We start from the raw sequence: 22,895 nt of genomic DNA on the forward strand, positions 1-22,895 counted from the left end.
CGTGTGTGGGAGGAAACCGGAGCTCCCGGAGGAAACCCACGCAGACACAGAGAGAACACACCACACTCCTCACAGACAGTCACCCGGAGGAAACCCACGCAGACACAGAGAGAACACACCACACTCCTCACAGACAGTCGCCCAGAGGAAACCCACGCAGACACAGAGAGAACACACCACACTCCTCACAGACAGTCACCCGGAGGAAACCCACGCAGACACAGGGAGAACACACCACACTCCTCACAGACAGTCACCCGGAGCGGGAATCGAACCCACAACCTCCAGGGCCCTGGAGCTGTGTGACTGTGACACTACCTGCTGCACCACCGTGCCGCCGGGACTGTCATTTTTCGTCCTATAAAGTTTGCAATCTACTGACTCGTTACTTCAAACTGAATAAGCCAAGACTCCTATGGGCACCACAGTGCACAGTACACAAACACCTTTAAAAAAAGTGAAATGGATGACTTAGGGATGTCTATGAAACATATAAATGTGGGCCAGAGAAAATGCTTTGATACACCTTTTCAAGAAGATTTACAAGACTCGTTTGGACATAGAAATTCTCCTTTTATGGCCACACAGAAAACATTTCTGATTTACTCTGGAAAGATTAATATTAGATTTATATAAAACCAGACCAACAACAAAGCCAGTCAGGCCAGGAGGGTCCAATAATGGACATCTCTGAACGTCTCAGGTCCGTCCAGGCTCACTGGGAATGGGCTAGGATTTCAGAAGCGTCAGTCCACTGCTGTTGAATTCAGGTGGTTAATTTTGGGAAACATTTTTCCTCTTCTAACGTCCAGATAAAACCTGAGCAAGACTCGCTATCGACCAAAAGCATCCAGTCGGTCTGCTACCTTTCAAAGGCTTTCAGAGCACACATTAACCAAGACCTTAAAACCTGCCTTATCTCATACTTCACTGTAGTGCTATTTCTTCAGAGCCTCAAGTGGCCAATGCAACCTGCCAAAATACTAACCCAACACACACCATGTGAGAGAACACGGTCCCAAGCAGCATTCCACCAACAACACACTCATAAAAAAGCATGGATTCTCAGCACCTCTGAGTTTTCAAAAGTGCTTTGTGCGAGGAGGCCCTAAATAAAGCTCCTGCCATGAGTCATGAATCGAAGGAGGGAGGTGTGAACGTGGTGCAACACCCGAGCCGACACAAACCGGATTGACATTTAATGTGAAATTTGAGTCACGGAGAGCTCTGTCAATTTAATCATCCATAGGAATTCTTTCATCCGGAGCGAGTGGGTAAAAGGAATGTGGGAGAGTAAAGGAGAGGAGGAAAGTCTGGAGGTATTACTGTCTTTCTCTGACCAGGAGAAGGTCAAACCCCTTCACATTCACCACCATGAGCAAGCACCAAAGCCTGCCACTCTGCTATTTACTGCCCTCAGACAATAATCGAAATCCAGGGCCCGCCGTCTCCCCACATCCGACTCCATCCCTTGCCTCGCTGAAGTGGTACCCACCAAAGCCAGGCCTCTAATTTCATGTGATGGAAGAAAGAAAACAAGAAAAGCCTTTTTTTTTTGGGGGGTCTCCTATTCTTAGTTTTTACACATTCCCAAAGCAGTTTTCTCTAACATTCCTCCAGAAGAACAGCCACAGCCGGCCTCACTGAAACATCTGAAGTAAACACAACACACTCAAGAAAACATGTGGAAAACATTATGCAGACGTAGTGGCCAGCAGCATGTGTGAATTTATCATATCCTCACTGTCACAAACAAACAAACAAACAAACAAGACAACATCCTCAATCTTAGGTTTTTGCTTAAAGGGGACATTTTACGAAAGAACACACTTGTTCAGTGCATGTGCATAGTAAACTGGGTATATGGAGCCCACCAACACACACACACACAAAGTTTGTTGAACCTCTTACATCAAGTGCAGAGACTCACGGCTCATTATCATTTAAAGGAACAGGTGCTGAACACAGCCGTTCTGAACAGAGCTGTTTAGACAGTGGGAGAACGCTGCTGTGGGGTTTGATTCTTGTAGTATTTTGACCAAAGTAGGTCACAGTCATGTCATTAAGATCCAGAACTCTCTTTTTGAAAAAGGGGTAGAACATGCCCCCTTTATAGTCCCCTTCCAATAATCAACAAACCCCCTACAGACTCATCTCTGTTCTTTAAAATGTCTTATTTAGTTATTTACAAAAAAACGAATCCCCTTAAACGTGGTTTAGATGTGACTCTACACTTTCACCCTCCTTCAGTGCGCATGTGTGCCAAGCTGTGTGACCTCCCTGGAAGGAAGACTCTGGAGACAGGAGCTGGTTGACCTCCTGGACGTTTATTTACACGCGCCATCTTATCATCCGAATAAACACGGCCCTTTCCTCTTTATAATCAAACACAACAAAGCCCAGTCTCTGTGTCCCAACAGTGCACTTAATTCTTGTTTTTGAATTACGTAATATTATGTGATTATGTAAAACTAGTTTTAGAGCATGTAGATTAGTAACAAGGGTCACTATTTGTATTTGAAATGTAAAAGAGGGGCTTTCTGCATGGGTTTCCTCCGGATGACTGTCTGTGAGGAGTGTGGTGTGTTCTCTCTGTGTCTGCGCGGGTTTCCTCCGGGTGACTGTCTGTGAGGAGTGTGGTGTGTTCTCTTTGTGTCTGTGTGGGTTTCCTCCTGGTGACTGTCTGTGAGGAGTGTGGTGTGTTCTCCCTGTGTCTGCGTGGGTTTCCTCCGGGTGACTGTCTGTGAGGAGTGTGGTGTGTTCTCCCTGTGTCTGCGTGGGTTTCCTCCGGGTGACTGTCTGTGAGGAGTGTGGTGTGTTCTCCCTGTGTCTGCATGGGTTTCCTCCGGGTGACTGTCTGTGAGGAGTGTGGTGTGTTCTCCCTGTGTCTGCGCGGGTTTCCTCCGGGTGACTGTCTGTGAGGAGTGTGGTGTGTTCTCCCTGTGTCTGCGTGGGTTTCCTCCAGGTGACTGTCTGTGAGGAGTGTGGTGTGTTCTCCCTGTGTCTGCGCGGGTTTCCTCCGGGTGACTGTCTGTGAGGAGTGTGGTGTGTTCTCTCTGTGTCTGTGTGGGTTTCCTCCGGGTGACTGTCTCTGAGGAGTGTGGTGTGTTCTCCCTGTGTCTGCGTGGGTTTCCTCCAGGTGACTGTCTGTGAGGAGTGTGGTGTGTTCTCCCTGTGTCTGCGTGGGTTTCCTCCAGGTGACTGTCTGTGAGGAGTGTGGTGTGTTCTCCCTGTGTCTGCGTGGGTTTCCTCCAGGTGACTGTCTGTGAGGAGTGTGGTGTGTTCTCCCTGTGTCTGTGTGGGTTTCCTCCAGGTGACTGTCTGTGGGGAGTGTGATGTGTTCTCCCTGTGTCTGCGCGGGTTTCCTCCGGGTGACTGTCTGTGAGGAGTGTGGTGTGTTCTCCCTGTGTCTGCGTGGGTTTCCTCCGGGTGACTGTGAGGAGTGTGGTGTGTTCTCTCTGTGTCTGTGTGGGTTTCCTCCTGGTGACTGTCTGTGAGGAGTGTGGTGTGTTCTCCCTGTGTCTGCGTGGGTTTCCTCCGGGTGACTGTCTGTGAGGAGTGTGGTGTGTTCTCTCTGTGTCTGCATGGGTTTCCTCCGGGTAACTGTCTGTGAGGAGTGTGGTGTGTTCTCTCTGTGTCTGTGTGGGTTTCCTCCTGGTGACTGTCTGTGAGGAGTGTGGTGTGTTCTCCCTGTGTCTGCATGGGTTTCCTCCGGGTAACTGTCTGTGAGGAGTGTGGTGTGTTCTCTCTGTGTCTGCGTGGGTTTCCTCCGGGTAACTGTCTGTGAGGAGTGTGGTGTGTTCTCTCTGTGTCTGCGTGGGTTTCCTCCGGGTAACTGTCTGTGAGGAGTGTGGTGTGTTCTCTCTGTGTCTGCGTGGGTTTCCTCTCACAGTCCAAAAACACACGTTTGTAGGTGGAATATTTTTTGAGACTGTCATGGAACGCTGTACTTTCGAAGCAGAAATGCTCAGCCATGGCACTGACTGATTATTTCACTCATGATTAGCCTTGTAGAGTGTGAACACACAGGCATGGTAGCAAGGTAACACACTTGATTTACACTGGAGGGTGTCTTTAAAAACAGCTGATTCCCATATTTGACTGATCTTTAAGCTGATATATTCAGGAAGAGTTGGCCATTTCCTGTTTCTTTATTGAATAGAGATACCCAATGCCTCCCACTGTTCTTAAAGAGGACAGACTCTCCCCTTTTTCCAAAAGTGAACAGAGTTCTGTCTCTTAATGAAACATCTGTGATAAGGATCAAACCCCACAGCAGTGTTCTCCCCCAATCTCAACAAGTCGGTTCAGAACGACCGGTTTCAGCGCCTGTTGCTTTAAATGATAACGAGCTGCTGCACTTTCCAATTAAACAATGGCGCTGATTACAATAAGAATGAACATTTAAAAGACAAAAACATCGGACAATCGAGCAAAACAACACAAAACAGGAATGTGGTTTTTGGTTTATTAATAAAATCGGTGAGGAACAAGGAGCAGAAGCTTTGTGTTTTAGCTGTTTTCGCTCGGTTCTCTTTCTTCTCCATTTTTACTCAGTGCTCTTATGTCTCTGCCCTCATTGTGTTTGCTTTGCTCTGTTTGACCTCGTCTTTGCGCTCTCACATAAACACGGGTCCAGTGCTGTTATTGGAGAGACTCGGACAAAGGGGAGCGTCAATCCTAAAGTCTCATCCCTCTTCAGAAGAAGCGGCGCTGAGGTAGAATGTCTCACCTAGTTTTCAGACTTAGGCAGCCCACAAAAACTTACTAGGTGGTTGTGTTTCCCATTGTGTGTGCTGGTGGGATCCAGATCTCCAAATGAAGGAGTTAGCACACAGAAAATGTGATTGTTGTTCATAATAAGACCCGTTTAATGTTAATAATCGTATGTGGAGTAAGAGTAGTCCTCTATGGGGTTGTCAGTAAACCACAGCTTGGGTTTGTTTACACTTGAGGTGTTCAATGAGATGTTTCAGGGTGTTGAACATAGTCCAAATATCACTGAAGGCATGAGTACCGTCCACATCCAGCTCATGGCGATCAGGGTATAACACAAGCCACAGCGTTCACAGTGTGTCTCCTGTGTGCGGTGGACTGAGGACAGGTGTGTATCACGAGACGGAGGGACAGATGGAAGGATGGACAGAGGGAGAGATGGACGGAGGGATGGCTGATTGGCTATTTTTAATGCACCGCTGCTGCGGTGTCCAACATGCATAATTGATCGCCGGGGCCCGGTCGCTTCACTGCGTACATCCAGCATCAAACACACACACACAAACTGTGTTTTCGTGCTTTGCGGGGACATTACACAGGCTCTAATGCATTTGTATGGAGACATATCCTTACATTATCCAGAGGTGGCACGAGCCTAACCTTAACCTAATCACAACACATGTCTTTGCCTTAAACTCGTTTGATTGACTATAACACGGTCCCCGCAATGTGAGTGTGTAAACAGATTTAGGTCCCCACTAGGTGATATATTCCTAGCGCGTACACACACACACTGCACCAGAAATGCGCTCCATCAGAACAGAGAACAGAGAACTTCAGCTCGAGCCAAACGCCCGTCTCACACATAGCACGCGCATTTACACACAGAGACACACACACAGCCTACACTTACTTTGCTCTTCACCTCCACCATGCTGTCCGTGCTCTTCAGGGGCGTCCTCTGGCTCCTCGACATGGTCCGTACTGTGTGTGTGTGTGTGTAATGTGTATTCCAGTCCCCGTGTGCTCTGTGAACGGGGCAGCGTTAGCAGACTGTTACTAGCAGCATTGATGTGTGTGTGTGTGTGTGTGTGTGTCTAGAGCTCCGTTCGCTCTGCGGTACTGTACTGGCGGGGAGCGCGAGCTCTGCCGTTACAGGCTGCTGCTCCGCGAGTGGGCGGGGCCACATTCCCCACCTTCAATAACAATGACGTCAGCGCCCACGCCGTCCCGCCCACTGCTAAAGACACGCCCACGGCCGTCACGAAACGTCACCACAACCAGACAGACAGGACCGTCTAGTCACGGTGAAGGAGCGCGTCCACACTGTGGTCTACACCCTCCACACTCTGGAGCCCAGAGCGGTATAAACCCGTCTCCAGCAGGGGACTGTGGAGCATCAAACACAGCATGTTTGGGATGAGTTGGGGCTGTGTTTGTGACCCGGAAGTAGTCATCCAGTGCAGTACCTGACCTCGTTAGTGTGCTCAGGAGGCTGGATGCAATCAAATCCTTACAGAAATGTTCTAATATCTAGAATCCTTCCAGGAGTAGAACCTGAAACTGTAACTTAAACACGGTAATAAAAAGGCAAGGTTATTAATATAGCACTCTTTATACTCACTCACTGCAGTCATTCAAAGCGCTGTTCATGAGAAAATACTGTAGACAACAGACAAACAAACACTCCTGAGATCGAACACCGCAGACAGACACTTTAGTGCAACTGAATAATAAAAAAATAAAATTAAATACTTAGGTGTAAAGTGCATCACAAAAAAGGTAAAAACAGAAAATGACATTAAAATGGAGTGCAACGAGGGTAGAGTAAGTGTTTGAAAAGATTCAGACTCTTTGTTTAGCTGTGGAGAAGGTAGACATGGTCCAGAAGAGAGGGAAACAATGGACGCAGAACTGTGGAGAACCTGCGCTAGATGCTTATGACAAGGTCCGCACCTGAGGTTTAATCCGCTCCACTTGCTCAAAGCTGAAACTTCCTGCAATGTGTTAAAAAATGTCAAGGCACACATTCTTCTTTAGCGCATCACAGCTAATAATGACCTAGCTGAGGAGGAGTATGTGATGACTTTCATTCTTTCACGGATAGTTGTCAGCAGTGTCATCACTATAATTACCTGTTTGACTCATCTGTTTGTCTTTCTGTGTCAAAGATTTGTCGTTAGCATGCTTGCTATCTCCACTAGCAAGAAAAAGGTTGTCTGGTCATGCGCGGAGGCTAATTACCTCACTCCGCAGAACACTCACGAATAAACCACTTCACCTGTCAAACCGGGTATTTCTCAGTAATCGTTTTTTTGTGGTTTTTGTGAGTGTTTATTAAAAGATATATTTGATCTTTGACCTCTTTGTTGTTGTTAGCGTCTGGCTAATCGCAGCAGTTAGCATGATTTAAGAAGTGTACAATCAACTAGTTTCACTAGCTTCATATTTTTAGACCACATTTTCTTGTACAGTGGGATGTCTATGATTTTACAGTTTTCATTTCTTGTAAATGTTTACTCTTCAAACCAGGTTCTTGTAACGGATGTCCACACTTTTCCTGCTAATGTTTAACAACATTCTTTCATTTCCACACAAAAGAAAAAGGTGTAAGGCTCTGTCATGTTAAATCAGTGAGCCACAGTTTCCAGCTGTAGAGTTGAAGGATGCCTAAGAATGTGAGTTATTTGAGAGAGGTCTGGTTGGAAGTAAGACAGATAAGATATGCTGCGCTCCATTCCCTCCCCACCCATCTGGATCTCGTACATAGTCACTACCACATGTTTAAGGGAGTATGACCATGAAAATCAACCTTGATTCCTGCGCTGAACTACCTGATTCACCATCACAAGAAAAGTGTATCATTCTTTTTAGAACATTGGCTATGATATCATCAGCCGACAACGACTGGTATGAGGTTCTGAACCTGTATCACAGATCGCTCAGAGGTGGTACATGGAGAACCACTATTTGAAAGAATTGTTTCATCTACAGTTCTAATCAGTGTTCGTGTTCATGAATTAAAAGAATGACCCAGAATAAGGTTAGACATTCTCCACATGCTTATCTTGCCTCTCTGCTGTTGTTGTCATTGTTTCTTGTGCACTGACCTGTTTTCTTTGGATTTTAATGCTTATACAAGCCTCTATAGAGACTCTGCTCAGTGGGCTGAACCCGAAGGTCACTGGAATTGCTGTCGTTTTTGGCATGGGTGGATCAGACGGTCTTAGCCATCCAAAATATTCAAATGAAAATGAAGTCTTCACAAACGCTTGACTGTGTTTCCCATGAGTGTTGCTTTATTTTTTTAAACCGGCACATCATCACCTCCTAGAGACTTGTAAACTGTGCCTTGGAATCCTCGTTTTCTTTGACCTGGAATCAAATCACAAGCAATAAGCTGCTTTCCATTACTGAGTCAGTTGAAGAGGTCGCAGGTGTTGGTGTTCACGTCATGCTGTAAAGGTATTTCGACCCTTGGAGCTGCAAGCAGAAACAGTCGGTCCACTACAGCATGAGCAGATGTTCCACATGGTACCGCGAAGCTTTTTATGACACACTGTAGTTAACCTTGTCATCGTGAATCAATGTTACACCGAAGAATAATATGTACCCCTCTTATAACGCCATGGATTTGAGCAAAGCCGAGCAAGACCACTGACTCATGAATTTCCACTGCGTTTAAAAGCACACTGATTCAAGACCATCCAACTTTATATGCTGCTGGAGCAATAGTCTAGAGATCTGGTATCCTCCTCAGATCCATGATCATCCAATGTTTGTTTCTAAATTAAAGCTCTTAACATGTAGTTTGTACCCTCCTTCTTCCTGCGAAGAGCCTCTGAACATCTGGGGAAGGGTTTAGACTGTTGGAAGGTTTCTGTGTGAGTGTATACGCCAGAAAAAGAGCAATTTGAATAGTGCTACTTCTAAAGTTGCAGAAAGTGGCATTGCTCCTAAGTCAGATGTTTAGCAGACTTTCACTAATAGTATCAGTGGAAGTGTTTGGCCTAATAAATCTGTAGACGAGGGAGGTAAAAGGGTTCTATAAATGATGCTCCCCGGCTCCGAGGTAGACGAGGGAAATGGTGAAGCCGCTCAAGAGTGAGCTCCATGAATGTTTCATGAGTAACGAGGGTACAAGTGCTGTGATATTTTTACTACTCTTTGAAACCAGCACAGTCAGTGCAGTATAAGCTGGAGCTAGATTAACTGTTTGTGTTTAGACCGGATCCTGTGCAGGTGGAGAGGGACAAGATGTGGAATGTTGAGGAGGATTTCTTAGATGCGTTGTGTGTGTGTGTGTGTGTATTTGTATGTATGCGAGTAATGCAGTCAGAGCGGTCGGTGCATCCGAGGGCGCCACATTCCCTCTGCTCTCCCACATCTCCTCAGCAGGTTACCAGACTCGACCCACAGGCTCAGCAGCCAATCAGCTGCCTACCCAGCATTCCTCAGGCTTAAAGCTTAAAGAAAACAAGTGAAAAAGAATCCTTGGCATGGAACGACTGCCCTCCAGCTCCCTTCTGCTCTCCCACACATCTTACCAGAGTGATCAGAGGCCTCTGGGTCAAAGACATGAAACGGGGAATGCTCGGAAAACACGTCTCTGTCTGGATTATGACACCTAATTAGGCATGTAGATTTGGGAATGGGACCCCATGGCAGTGCTGCTGTTTTGTGGATAGTAATGAATCTTGGGGGAGACCTCTGGCATTAACTGCTTTAACAGAATCCACAAGCTGGTCTGTTCTGTGAAGTTCAAATGTGGTCAGGGCTCATGGCATTGAACTATTTATGTCTTACGGATATGCTCCCAAAGTCTACGGCAGCTTTACCCTGAACAACAACTTGGCTAACATGGCTACACCCTCTCTTTGAATCTTAGCGACGTCACACCTGAGCTCAAAGCTCACACGTGAAAAATACAGTAAGACCAGCGCTCTCACTCTCCCCAAGTCCTCACCAGTTTCACCCTGTTATCTAGTACTCCCCCAATCACACACAGTGGCACCAATCCGGGACGGTGAGGGCAAGCGTGTGCTTCCCAGAGACACTTCTTTTCAAAGCGCCACTGATGCAATGCTACTGGACTGTTGTAAGATAAGGGTAACTATGAAGATCTGTTATATCATGAGGCTTGTACTTGAGTAAAAACGGTGAATCAAAACCTCAATAAACCACAAAGATCTGTGGAATCACAGCAGCAATTAAAAGTAAAAAAGCAAAAAGTGCTACTTCTCTGTCTTAAGGTTGTGTGCGTTGTCATGGTAACTTGCTTAATGCTTCACATATCTCCAAATTTATTGTTTTAAAAAACGTAGATATATCATATTACTACAGATCCCTGCTAGTGACATCCTTTAATGAAAAATAAATAAACTAAAGCTTGCGAATGAATTAATAATGCATCAGAACGAGATACTTAACGCAGTGTAATTAATAATTAAATATCTTGTTTCCATGCGCAGTAAGGATTCAGTCATTCACACACAGTACGTGTCTCATTCTCATGATTTATTAAGTAGTTCCCACAGATTGGGGTTTCATTTTCATGCATTATTAAGCCATTTATTTTCAATTTAACGATGAAGGAATGTCACCAGCAGGGCTCTTAGATCCCTTTTGGGTTTTTGTTGGTTTTGGGCTAGCAACAAGGCACCAAATGTTGTAGTAAGTTGTATATTCACAGCACATTCTACTGATTAAAAAAAAAACCTTACCCTGAAAGTCTGAGGAATCATTTTGGATTCTGTGGTTAGTGACAACTGATCTGCAGTGAGTTCATAGCATTGCAACAAAGCAGAATTTTGGGAATGCAGTCTGACAGGTAGATTACAGCAACACGAGCGCACTGCAGAATGGCCCTCACCTGCGGAGGGAGGGACGATGTCACAGAGAAGCTCATGTGAATGCAAGTGCTTGTCAGAGTTCTCTGATCTGATGCTTTTAGTGTCTGTAGGTGAGAAACCTGCTGACCTCTGTCAACTGATCAGATCTTTCCTCATTCCTGAACATTCCCGGTAAAGCAGGATTCAGTTCTGCAAATTCTTTACAAACATACAATCAGTTGTTTTCATTTTTATGATTCCAAATCACAGTTTTCTCCCTCAGAAAAAAAGGTACGGTAGGGGTACATTATTTTCACAAAAGCTACAGACCGTTTACCTGCACCTTTAAAGGTATAGCAGTGGTTTAAAGTCCAGTTGAGTTCCTTAAAAGTACATTAAATTCTTCCAGAAGCAGAGGTGGAGATTTGTTAGATTTCATTACAGAACTGTGTAAAATAAAAGAATATAATATAAGACCCGGAGATGAATGGGGCATATCAAATCAACACCACTTAATATAAAATATAGTATAATATAAATATAGAGACAGTAAAAGGTACCACCACAGTGTAGGACTCCCCCAATCACATGTAATAACAATCCAGGAGGGTGAGGGCAAGCACAAGCTTCCTGCAGACATTTGAAACCAGCCACCGCTTCTTTTTGAACACCTCTAATGCAAGTCAACTGAACAGCTCAACACATTTGGAGGAGAAGGCTAACAATCCAGAACGGTCATGTCAGTCAGCAGAAGTCTGAACTGGACAGCATCGTGCTTGTATTAAGGAGTGAGAGAAGAGGCGATACTATGTACCCAAGGCAGGTTGTACTCTGAAACATCCATTTCCTCATTAGTCAGCTATGTTCATATAATGCCCCAATACATATCGGCTAAACAGGGTAAAATATCTCTGAAGTATGTGATGATGATTATGTGGTAAATCACGCCCTGAACCTAATGAGCACAAAGCACCAGGAAACTCTGCTAGAGGCTGTAATGAAAGTAGCTGATGGCAAGGTGCACTAAGATTAAGTCAGTTGTCTTCAGGTGGACGGGAGAGAGAGAGAGAAAGAGAGAGAGAGAGAGAGAGAGAGAGAGAGAGAAAGAGCAGACAAGAAGGAGTCTTTTTGGCCTCTGTACTCAGTCGATGCTGAACTGTCACTGACTGAGTGATAGATCAACTGACAGAGGGCGTCTACATTACAGACTACCCCCTAGAAACACCATTCCCCAGTGCATTTCAGTTAGGACACTGTAGCTCGGTGCGACTAGAATCACACCTGTATCAGGGAATAAAAATGCTCCATCGAATGTCAAATCATATTCGAGAAACGTTACCTTCGGACATGAAGGTGTTGTAATCAGTGTAGCGTGGGCGGCCTGATCTCTGTCTTTGCAATCAATTGTTTAAATAAACATTGCCTGAGATAAACTGTAGGTGGCAGCACACACCTAATAATGTACAAGTCAAGCCCTCACCCCTTGTTCAGGCCAAACATGACCAAAGAGACAAAAGAGGGGGGGAAACATGGATGAAAATATGTTGAGTCTTACAAAAACAGCAGATCCAAATAAGAACAATTTACATTTTAAAATCAACTTTAATCTAGAGTCTAAAGGCCAGGAAGAATGCACTGGTTCCATCTTTATAGTCCCTCTGTCTTGAAGTCCACTGACTGCAGCCCAGGCTTTGGGACACAGGTGATGTAAATAGCAGACTGGATAACTTCCTGTTTCTGACATGAATACAACTGCCTTTGAATTAAAATCACTAACAAATTAAACCTGGGATTGATCCTCACCTCGGGTCACTGTCTGTGAGGAGTGCAGTCTGTTTTCCCTCATGTATGTGTGACAGGGTGAGTGTGTGAAACTGTACACAGGTGTGAGTGTGTGAGTGACTGGGTGAGTGTGTGAAACTGTTCACAGGTGTGAGTGTGTGTGTGACTGGGTGAGTGTGTGAAACTGTTCACAGGTGTGAGTGTGTGTGTGACAGGGTGAGTGTGTGAAACTGTCCACAGGTGTGAGTGTGTGAGTGACTGGGTGAGTGTGTGAAACTATCCACAGGTGTGAGTGTGTGAGTGACTGGGTGAGTGTGTGAAACTGTGCACAGCTGTGAGTGTGTGATGGATGGAGTGAGTCTGTGATGCCTAAACATGTACTGACACCCTGTTCAGAAACGGTTCATTGCGCAGGCTCCTCACCCACCACAAACCTGACAAAGCTGAAGTGGTGGTAGATGTGTGAATGAATGTTTGAATAACAAAATGTGGCTGAGCAGCAATGGTCCAGTAAAACCTGAGCATCCAGCAGACTTTGTGAGCAGGTGGACCATTGTGTGTGTGTGTGTGTGTGTGTGTGTGTGTGTGTTAGACAGTTACATGACAAACATCATGCAGCCGACAATGACTCAGCAAACATGGGCATAGTCCTTTTTATTAATTTAATGGTGAACAAGTTTGTATCTGACCATTTGAGTCTGTATGAAGACATGATTCAGTCAAGAAACTCTCTCTCTCTCTCTCTCTCTCTCTCTGTGTGTGTGTGTGTGTGTGTGTGTGTGTGTGTGTGTGTGTGAGAGAGAGAGAGAGAGAGAGAGAGAGAGAGAGAGAGAGAACGTTTAAGAGTTAATGATTCTTAAATAAACCTCTTGCGCCATCTGGTGGACATAAATTTAATTCAATTCAATCCACACACTGAGATCTATTACTCAAAAGTATGAGGATTATAGAATTAAAAATATAAATTAACTTGAGTTAATTAGTGCCTCTGTGTCATAGACCAGACCAGAAAAGTAAAACGTAAATGATATTGATCTAATGAAGAATATACATCTTTTAAAGAGGTTATTTAATGCTGTTTGTGTAAAAAGAGCATCCAGGAAGGGCCTGGTCCCTAAGTGAATTATGTAAATACATCATTTTGGGAGTGGGACCCCACCCACACTCCTCCCCTCAGCTCTGTATATGCCCTGCACACTCACGTCATTTCCGTGTTGGACAAACGCCACCTCTTTTGCATGTATTCATCTCTCCAACAGGGGATCGGCTTCGTACGCATTCTAAATCACACATGGGCCGAGGCTTGGCCCTAAAACGTGTGTCAGCAGTTAGAGAGATATATTCCTCATTTAGTAACAGGAAGTCTTTTAGGGAAGTCAACACAAACTGAAACAAACAGGAAATGGCTGTTACCTTCAGTCCCTCACTCAGAGTGCATTAATGCGTTAATAAACAGTGATGCTTCTCTAATGATTAGGGACACTTCAGCTTTCCATCGTGAGACACTTCAGAAATAAACGCCTCACTGAAAAGCAACACGTGAGATTTGCATTTCAATGATACCTTTATTTCTGAAGAGGTCAAACGACGTGAAAACAACGTAAAGGCGGTTATTATTGGTTCATTTTGGCAGGTATTCTTCATGTGAGTTTGGAAAAGCAATGCCGTGTGTGCACTGCATTTCACACTGTTCTGTTACAGTGAAGGCTTTTTAATTTGGCACTAACTCCCCTCCATACTTTTCTAGAAAAGCATATGTTTAATTAACTAAGTAAATTAATTAAAACCCGAAGTGCCTTCGTGATGTGTTCAGGTGAGAACAGCTCAAAAAGAATTTACAAATCCACTGACTGTTTCTATTTACGTTTTAATGCTGTATTTTCACTGTGATGTTGCTGAGGCAGGGATTACTACAGCACTGTTGTTGAAACATAACAGAGCCATTTTAGATGCGTTATCTGCTGCTCCCTAAAGTCAGATTGCTGGACTTTGATACAGAGGTGCAGTGCTATGTAAACATTAACTGGCAAAGAGGGGGCGTAGACATAATTACTCACACACACACACACACACACACACACACGCACACACACACACACACACATATATGCAGGCACATACACACACATGTGCTTACATGTGCTACACAGAGTGTTGGATCGGAGACTCTAGCTGGGGTTAAAGACTGAAGATGAGCTCCAGGATCTGTGACAGTGTTCTAGTGACTGGCTCTAACCGGGGCATTGGACTGGAGCTGATACATCAGCTGGTGGAATCACCCTCACGTCCAGAACAGATCTTCGCCACCTGCAGAGACCCAGAAGGGCCCAGAGCACAGGTGAGAGAGAGAGAGAGAGAGAGAGAGAGAGAGAGAGAGAGAGAGAGAGAAAGAAAGAGAGAGAGAGAGAGAGAGAGAGAGAGAGAGGCAGAGAGAGAAAGAGAGATAGAATGAAAGAGAGAGATTTATAGAAAGATATATATAGAGAGATATAGAAAGATAGAGAGAGAGAGAGAAAGAGAGAGAGAGAGAGAGAGAAAGAAAGAGAGAGAGAGAGATAGAAAGAGAGACAGAGAGAGAGAGAGAGAGAAAGAGAGAGATATATAGAAAGATATTTAGAGAGAGATATAGAAAGAGAGAGAGAGAGAGAGAGAGAGAGAGAGAGATAGAAAGAAAGAGACAGAGAGAGAGAGAGAGAGAGAGAGAGAAAGAAAGAGAGAGAGAGAGAGAGAGAGAGAGAGATAGAAAGAAAGAGACAGAGAGAGAGAGAGAGAGAGAGAAAGAGAGAGAGAGAGAGAGAGACAGAGAGAAAGAGAGAGAGAGAGAGAGAAAGAGAGAGAGTGAGAGAGAAAGAGAGAGAGAGAGAAATATAAATTTTTTATTTGATATATTCAGCTGAAACAAACTTCGCTTTGGAGTTGTGAAGAGAGACAGATGGAGAGATAAATGAAGCCATTTTGTGTTTCTGCAGTTGTTAGAATGTCAGTATAAAAGCTTCTGTTGTTCTGTGTTGTGGTTTGGTTAGTTCTCTGTAATTGCAGAAAATGTGGCTGAAAACGGATGTGCTACTAATAATTCACACTTTAGCTTAGGCTCACTTCCTGTTTTTGACCCATAGTCTTTATTTATCATGCACTAAACAAGATTTCTACATGAAGCACAGGATTGAGTTTTTTCTGATTGGCTTCCAGTGGCATTTTCCATATCTGTGTGTCTCTGTCTCCGACTCGGACAGCAGTAACTACCCCAACCCTGAAGAACACAGTTAGAGGTGGGTCTTAAGTCGTAAAGTTCTGTCTTAACCAGGGTCTGTCTCTCCTCCAGGAGCTCAGGGAGCTGGCACAGAAACACAAGGATGTGATCGTCATTGTTCAACTTGGTAAGGAACTAGAAAATCACATGCTCCATCTGAACAAATGATTTCAGTGCTGTAAACCCTTGGCATAAACAGCTGTTAAAATACATGTCAAGCCTAATCCCCATCTCACATTGACTCAATACACAGTGTCAGACCTCAGGCGGTGTTTTCAAAATCATGTGAGGTCTGGTTCCTCTTACACTCACCGTGGACCTGGTGATTCATTGAAGCAGAATGTAGATGTCAGTGAAAATTCCTTTTAATATTGCCCCAGTACCCTCTAATCCAATTAGTCAGCTAATTAACAACACCGTCCCGAGTTAATGAGTGCTTGAATGTGTGCTACTTTTGAGCAAAATCTGTTTAGTGATAGAGTTAATGTCTGAGTTTGGGTCACAGTTATGAAAAGGGTTAGAGATTAGTGTTAGATGTAGGGTTAGGATTAGACTGTGGTTTTAGTGTTTGGGGTTAGGGGTGGGGTTAGAGTTAGGATTAGGGTAAGTTAGACACCATGATGAGATACCATTTAGCAGCTTTACAGTTGATGCAAGAAGACGTTTGGAGCTCAGGACGTCCAGTATCCGTGTGCCCAAGTTGCTCCGGTTTTGAACCAGCTCTTATTATATAGTCGCTGTCCAATTACGGCATTAAAAAACGTCATTAAAAACATGGGCAACACTTTAAATTACAGTCCGCTAATTACTGGGTAAGTACAGAGTAAGTACAGAGTAAGTATGGAGTAAGTAAGCCGTAAGTACTGAGTAAGAAAGGGTATGATACTAGAAATGTGTGGTTATTACATAACAAACACTTTACAAATAAGGAAGAAGAGCAGAAGAGAATCATCCATTTCCTCATTAGTCAGCTGTGTTCATATGATGCCGGCTACACAGAGTAAAATATCTCTGAAGTATGTGATGATGATTATGTGGTAAATCACGCCCTGAACCTAATGAGCGCAAAGCACCAGGAAACTCTGCTAGAGCCTGTAATGAAAGTAGCTGACCTTTGAAATGAAAGAAGTCCTTCTCTAGAGGGGCACTGTAAATAAGTTTCAAGGATCTAGTGAATCTAAAATAGACGCTGCACTTCTTATTTATAAAAACCGACAGTAATAATCACTTGCATAAACTGTCAAACTTTTAATTTAATTTTGTAAACTATGACTATGCTGAGAAGTGCAATGGATTTGGAACATATTTATGCGCTTCCTTTGTTAAATGTTTGTTATATACCCAGTGATAACCACATATTTCTGGTATCATACCCTTTACTTACTCAGTACTTTTTATCTTACGGCTTATTTACTCCATACTTACTCTGTACTTACCCAGTAATTAGCGAGCTGTAAAACATGTGTCTCTATTTTCGTGTGGTGTGTTCTCCCTGTGTCTGCGTGGGTTTCCTCCGGGCGACTGTCTGTGAGGTGCGTGGTGTGTTCTCTCTGTGTCTGCGTGGGTTTCCTCCAGGTGACTGTCTGTGAGGAGTGTGGTGTGTTCTCCCTGTGTCTGCGTGGGTTTCCTCCGGGTGACTGTCTGTGAGGAGCGTGGTGTGTTCTCTCTGTGTCTGCGTGGGTTTCCTCCAGGTGACTGTCTGTGAGGAGTGTGGTGTGTTCTCCCTGTGTCTGTGTGGGTTTCCTCCGGGTGACTGTCTGTGAGGAGTGTGGTGTGTTCTCCCTGTGTCTGTGTGGGTTTCCTCCGGGTGACTGTCTATGAGGAGCGTGGTGTGTTCTCCCTGTGTCTGCGTGGGTTTCCTCTGGGTGACTGTCTGTGAGGAGTGTGGTGTGTTCTCCCTGTGTCTGTGTGGGTTTCCTCCGGGTGACTGTCTGTGAGGAGTGTGAACTGAATAAGAGGTTACAGATAATGAATGAATGAATGAATGAATGAATGACTCATTGTTGAATTTCCCTCCTTCCAAACGTTGGTCTATTACAGTAGAGGCAAATGTACTTTTCTATTTCATGTGTCCACAGACACCACAGATCCAGCAAGTATCTCCCAGGCCGCTAAAACAGTCGGCAGCAAGTTGAAAGATGGCAGTTTGAACCTGATCATCAACAATGCTGGTGTGAATGTCCACCTAGAGTTGTGCAGCACCCAAGAGAAGGACATGGTGGATACGTACCGGACCAACGTGGTGGGACCCATGTTTGTAGCAAAGGTCAGTTAGATTTCAGGGTTGTCTTTGTTAACCTCAGAATGCCTCATTGTGTTTTGGTAAGTCTTATGTCAGTAATGTTACTGAGTTTACACAATCTGCTTTATGTCATTAGCATTCAACATTCTAGCATGCCATTAAAATCTGACTGGTCCCCCGCAATCATTCTCTGTTATAACTGCTGTAAACAGGAATTCCTTCCGTACCTGCGCAAGGCAGCATCCCAGTTTCATAATCAGACGGACATGTCCTGCAGAAGAGCAGCTGTTATTAATGTCTCCACACTTGTGTCCTCCATCCAGAGGTGCCCTGAGAACTTTGCTCGGGCCCCGATGTATGCTTACAGAATCAGCAAGGTGAGCTCTTTCTTTAGTCTTCTTCTTTTTCGTGTCTTCTTTTGAAGCTTATTGATTATATGATAGTTTCCCATTTCCTGATTGAACACTGCGAGATCCTTTAAGCTGCGCTGATTGGGTAGTAGGGGGCAGACAAGGCAGTGCTGCATTGTATGATCTTCTTCACACACACAGGTGGTTTGGCTAGTTTCATAGCCCCATCTGGCAGCCTTTGAGCGCTCTGTTCTTGTCTTTAAGAGGTTGAACGTTTTCCACTGGACCCATGACACTTCTGAGCCTGGAGAGAGGGCTTCAGAAGGGAGGCTCCCCATATCAAAGGGAGGAGGGCTATAGTTGGAGTCTGGCTGGACATGGCTGAGAAAACCGTTCCACCGAGGGTACGCGTCCATAAAGGGGTGGCATTTATCGCTGGTGGCCTTGGTCAACTCTACTCAGCACTACGCCAGAGACTCACGGCTTTCCACTTAGTCAGAAAGCACCTGTATGACTCATGAGGGACTGAAATAATCCATTATGATAGGTGTTTTGGGAATAAGGCTGAGTCAAAGAGTCATCTTTAATTACACTCTATCCTACTTACAAAATGTTGCTGCACTTTTTGCGTTAGTCATACTCCGCTGCTTCGTCAGTGCTCACAGGACACTGTTGCTTGGTTAGTTTTTGGTTGGTGGACTATTCTCAGTTCATGAGTTACACAGAGGGCTTTGTCATGTGCATAACTAAACTATTCATTGCCATTACTTTGACAAAGTGTCGTCTCTTCAGTGCCAGAACCTTTTGAACCCTAATGAATAACAGCAAGAAGCAGGTACTTCATTTTTTACAGTGTATAATATCATCAAATATTCAGGGAATCTAGAGCAATCTCTGTGTAAGGTCAAGCCTAAAAACCTCAGCTGAATGACTATGACATTCAACCCCCTCCGACACCACTGCGTTACATAAACATCACCACACTGGTTAGTGCTGGGTGATTAAATTATTCATTCATTCATTCATCGTCTGTAACCCTTATCCAGTTCAGGGCGGCAGTGGGTCCCGAGCCTACCATTGGGCGCAAGGCGGGAACACACCCCGGAGGGGGCGCCAGTCCCTAACAGGGCGACACACACTCACACATTCACTCACACCTACAGACACATTTGAGTCGCCAATCCACCCACCAACGTGTGTTTGTGGAGCGTGGGAGGAAACCGGTGGCGTCCTGATGGGTTACTGATGGGGTAGAGATTGTAGACTAACCCTAGGGAGTGAGTTTTTACTACGTTTTCAAACACAGACCACATAACAACCAATCAAATGAAAGCACCCATCCACTACAGCAGCTCAGAGACCAGCACGCCTCATCTATGTTGGTGCAGGGAAGAGAACACTGATGCAACAACAGAATATATATTTATTTAAAGGTGAATGAATATGTGAATGGAAGTCATCTTATTATTGACCAGAAAAATCATGATTACATTTATTGCCATAATCCAGGAGCTCTAAAAGTAGCATCAACAAATGCTTAATAAACAGTCGTGGCTAAATTGGAGCAGCCTGGTGGACAATCTTCATTAACTCCACACTGCACCAGTAAGACCATGTGCATCCAATGGTTCAAACACTGTGTCCTGAAGGCGGTGCCGTGTATCAGGACGACAATGCACCAATACACACAGCGAGACTGGTGAAAGACTGGTTTGATGAACATGAAAGTGAAGTTGAACATCTCTCATGGCCTGCACAGTCACCAGATCTAAATATTATTGAGCCACTTTGGGGTGTTTTGGAGGAGCGAGTCAGGAAACGTTTTCCTCCACCAGCATCACGTAGAGACCTGGCCACTATCCTGCAAGAAGAATGGCTTCAAATCCCTCTGACCACTGTGCAGGACTTGTGTATGTCATTCTCAAGACCAACTGACGCTGTATCGACCGCAAAAGGAGGCCCTACACCACACTAATAAATTACTGTGGTCTAAAACCAGGTGTTTCACTTTCATTGTCCAACCCCTGTAGATGTCAATGGTATTGTCCAAAAATCCTACCAAATTCTCAAGGCTAGTGCTCATTTGAAATACAATGATGCTCAATGGAAATGTGGCTTTTGTTTCCAGCGAGTCACTATTTCACATTATGTACAGCAATCAAATTAAAATGATAATTTAATACATTGTTGGGTTTTGTGTTTCCTTGTTCCCCTCGTTTTTACCTACAATACGAGGAGCCGAAACTATTTACTGTTATAAACCCATGAACAAATAGTTTTTCAAAGGCACTATATTTGCTGCTGTTTGTGTCTAAAACACTCTCCTTGTCTCCAGGCTGCCCTGAATATGCTGACAAGATGTTTGGCTGAGGAATTTAGAAAAGATGGAATTCTTGTGATGGCAATTCACCCTGGCTGGGTCAAAACAGACATGGGAGGTCAGAAGGTGAGAGAGTGATAAGACAAGCTGAGCAGGGCGTACATTTTCTGCACATACAAAGTTAGGGCTGTTGTAATTGTTGTATTCACTCATTTGACTGTTGTATTGGCTTCAAAAACAGTCAGAGACACGGTCCCTTGTTCTTCAGAGCTGTGGAGAAGAAGGGCAGGTCTGAATATACATTTGAACTCTTCATATCGGATTCTTGAAACTTTTACATGATATGGAAACAAGACTTGAGTGCAGGGCGGCAGTGTCTCTGTCACACAGCTCCAGGGACCTGGAGGTTGTGGGTTCAATTCCCGCTCCGGGTGACTGTCTGTGAGGAGTGTGGTGTGTTCTCCCTGTGTCTGCGTGGGTTTCCTCCGGGTGACTGTCTGTGAGGAGTGTGGTGTGTTCTCCCTGTGTCTGCGTGGGTTTCCTCCGGGTGACTGTCTGTGAGGAGTTGGTGTGTTCTCCCTGTGTCTGCGTGGGTTTCCTCCGGGTGACTGTCTGTGAGGAGTGTGGTGTGTTCTCCTCGTGTCTGCGTGGGTTTCCTCCGGGTGACTGTCTGTGAGGAGTGTGGTGTGTTCTCCCTGTGTCTGCGTGGGTTTCCTCCAGGTGACTGTCTGTGAGGAGTGTGGAGTGTTCTCTCTGTGTCTGCGTGGGTTTCCTCCAGGTGACTGTCTGTGAGGAGTGTGGAGTGTTCCCTCTGTGTCTGCGTGGGTTTCCTCCGGGTGACTGTCTGTGACGAGTGTGGTGTGTTCTCCCTGTGTCTGCGTGGGTTTCCTCCAGGTGCTCTGGTTTCCTCCCACAGTCCAAAAACAGACGTTTGTAGGTGGATTGGCGACTCAAAAGTGTCCATGTGTGTGTGTGTGTGTGTGTTGCCCTGTGAAGGACTGGCGCCCCCTCCAGGGTGTATTCCCCCTTGCACCCAATGATTCCAGATAGGCTCTGGACCCACCGCGACCCTGAACTGGATAAGGGTTACAGAGAATAGATGGATGGTGCATTATAGTGCTGCCTACCAGTTGAAAACTGACTGAGTTCCTAAAATAGTCGATGTAAACAGTATGTTATTGCAGTGGATTGGGGGCTGTTGCTGCTCTGTGTAGGTGGGGCATTTGGGCTGGAGTCAGTTGTATAAAGTAGAAGCTCAGTCTTTGTCTTTAAATGGAACCCGAAGGAGGCGCAGAATGTGTTTATGTCCGTGCATATGTAAAAGAAGCCACACCCACTTTTTTACCAGGGCACCTGGTGCAGAGGTCATTGGTGTTAATGTTATTTTTATTCATTTCACGTTCATGCGAGATATTTCTCAAATCTAAATGTTCCCCATGTTTTCCTCATAGGCTCCAGTTCTGCCAGAGGACAGTGTGAAAGGGATGCTGAAGGTGATCTCCTCTCTTACTGAGAAAGACAGTGGAACTCTGTTGGACATTGAAGGCCACAGCATCCCGTGGTGATACTGAAGCCGTCCATCAAGGCAGTTATATAATGAACTTTGTTAGAAAGCACATCACATATCGTGGTCTCAGGACACCAGAACCTTGCATCTCAGTGTTTGACATTTCCATTCCATTCCAAATGTTCCATGTGTTTTAGTACGGTTATTACAAATAAAGTGTTTTACATTAAAAGTCCAGAAGGCTTTTTGTTCTTTTTTTATTCTGACAACAAAAATACCCTGAAAAATTATGTTTTTTAAATACTATACTATACTATATTTTCAAATACTTTGAACTGATTCTGTGCTTTTCTAGAAATGCTGGAAATTAAAAACACATGAAGAACGGTTTGATGTCAGTTTTAAGACGTAAACCCTTTACAATCGAGAACTCAAAGCATGTTCTGTTTGAACTGTTTGACAGTTCTCTCTCGCAATATTTGGCACAAAGTGTTAAGACGTGATATTGACTTCTTAAGGTGGAATCATTCAAAAACACTATTATTTGACTTCTATAACAGGAGTGTGGCGCAGGAATCAGTTTCAAAATACAACCAAGTTGTTCAGTGAAAACACAGGAAATCTGGCCTTTGCACTAGAGCTTTAAGAGAAAAATAATTATAACAAAAAATAAATAAATCCCAGCTTTTCAGAATAGTGTTTTGACGGTAAATACAGCTATTTATTTTTGTAAAATAAGAGCTTCTATGACAGGGATGCTGTCAAATGGGGAATGTTGCCTAAATATTACAAGAGAAATTTGAACACGATGCAAAGAGTGAATGAGTTCTCAGATTATACACAAAATGCATAATTATTGGTATTAACGCCATGAATTCATAATTCATTCATTGTCTG

General features: G+C 44.5%; 2 protein-coding genes across 2 annotated transcripts in view; one reads left to right on the top strand and one right to left on the bottom strand.

Annotated features, from left to right (window-relative positions):
- pard6a (par-6 family cell polarity regulator alpha) overlaps positions 1-5,855 on the bottom strand; it is a 47,372-nt gene extending 41,517 nt beyond the window's left edge. The window contains exon 1 of the mRNA XM_066684357.1: positions 5,630-5,855. Coding sequence (XP_066540454.1) covers positions 5,630-5,692 — 63 coding nt within the window. The 5' untranslated portion in view covers positions 5,693-5,855. The remainder of the gene's footprint in view (positions 1-5,629) is intronic.
- Positions 5,856-14,433: 8,578 nt separating this feature from the next.
- Positions 14,434-22,227, top strand: zgc:158868. The gene is made up of 6 exons (XM_066685250.1): positions 14,434-14,667; positions 15,652-15,706; positions 17,658-17,845; positions 18,034-18,198; positions 20,507-20,617; positions 21,943-22,227. The coding sequence occupies exons 1-6, from the start codon at positions 14,521-14,523 to the stop codon at positions 22,054-22,056; spliced, it is 780 nt and encodes a 259-aa protein (XP_066541347.1). The 5' UTR covers positions 14,434-14,520; the 3' UTR covers positions 22,057-22,227.
- The last annotated feature ends 668 nt before the right edge of the window (positions 22,228-22,895 follow it).

The sequence above is a fragment of the Hoplias malabaricus genome, chromosome 11 (assembly GCF_029633855.1).
Source record: "Hoplias malabaricus isolate fHopMal1 chromosome 11, fHopMal1.hap1, whole genome shotgun sequence".
NCBI lineage: Eukaryota > Metazoa > Chordata > Actinopteri > Characiformes > Erythrinidae > Hoplias > Hoplias malabaricus.

Excerpts from the sequence above, each read along its gene's own strand:
- zgc:158868 (XM_066685250.1), top strand. The coding sequence starts at position 14,521 with ATGAGCTCCAGGATCTGTGACAGTGTTCTAGTGACTGGCTCTAACCGG. Across the intron at positions 17,846-18,033 it reads GACCCATGTTTGTAGCAAAG|GAATTCCTTCCGTACCTGCG; the intron begins GTCAGTTAGATT and ends TGCTGTAAACAG. Across the intron at positions 18,199-20,506 it reads ATGCTTACAGAATCAGCAAG|GCTGCCCTGAATATGCTGAC; the intron begins GTGAGCTCTTTC and ends CCTTGTCTCCAG.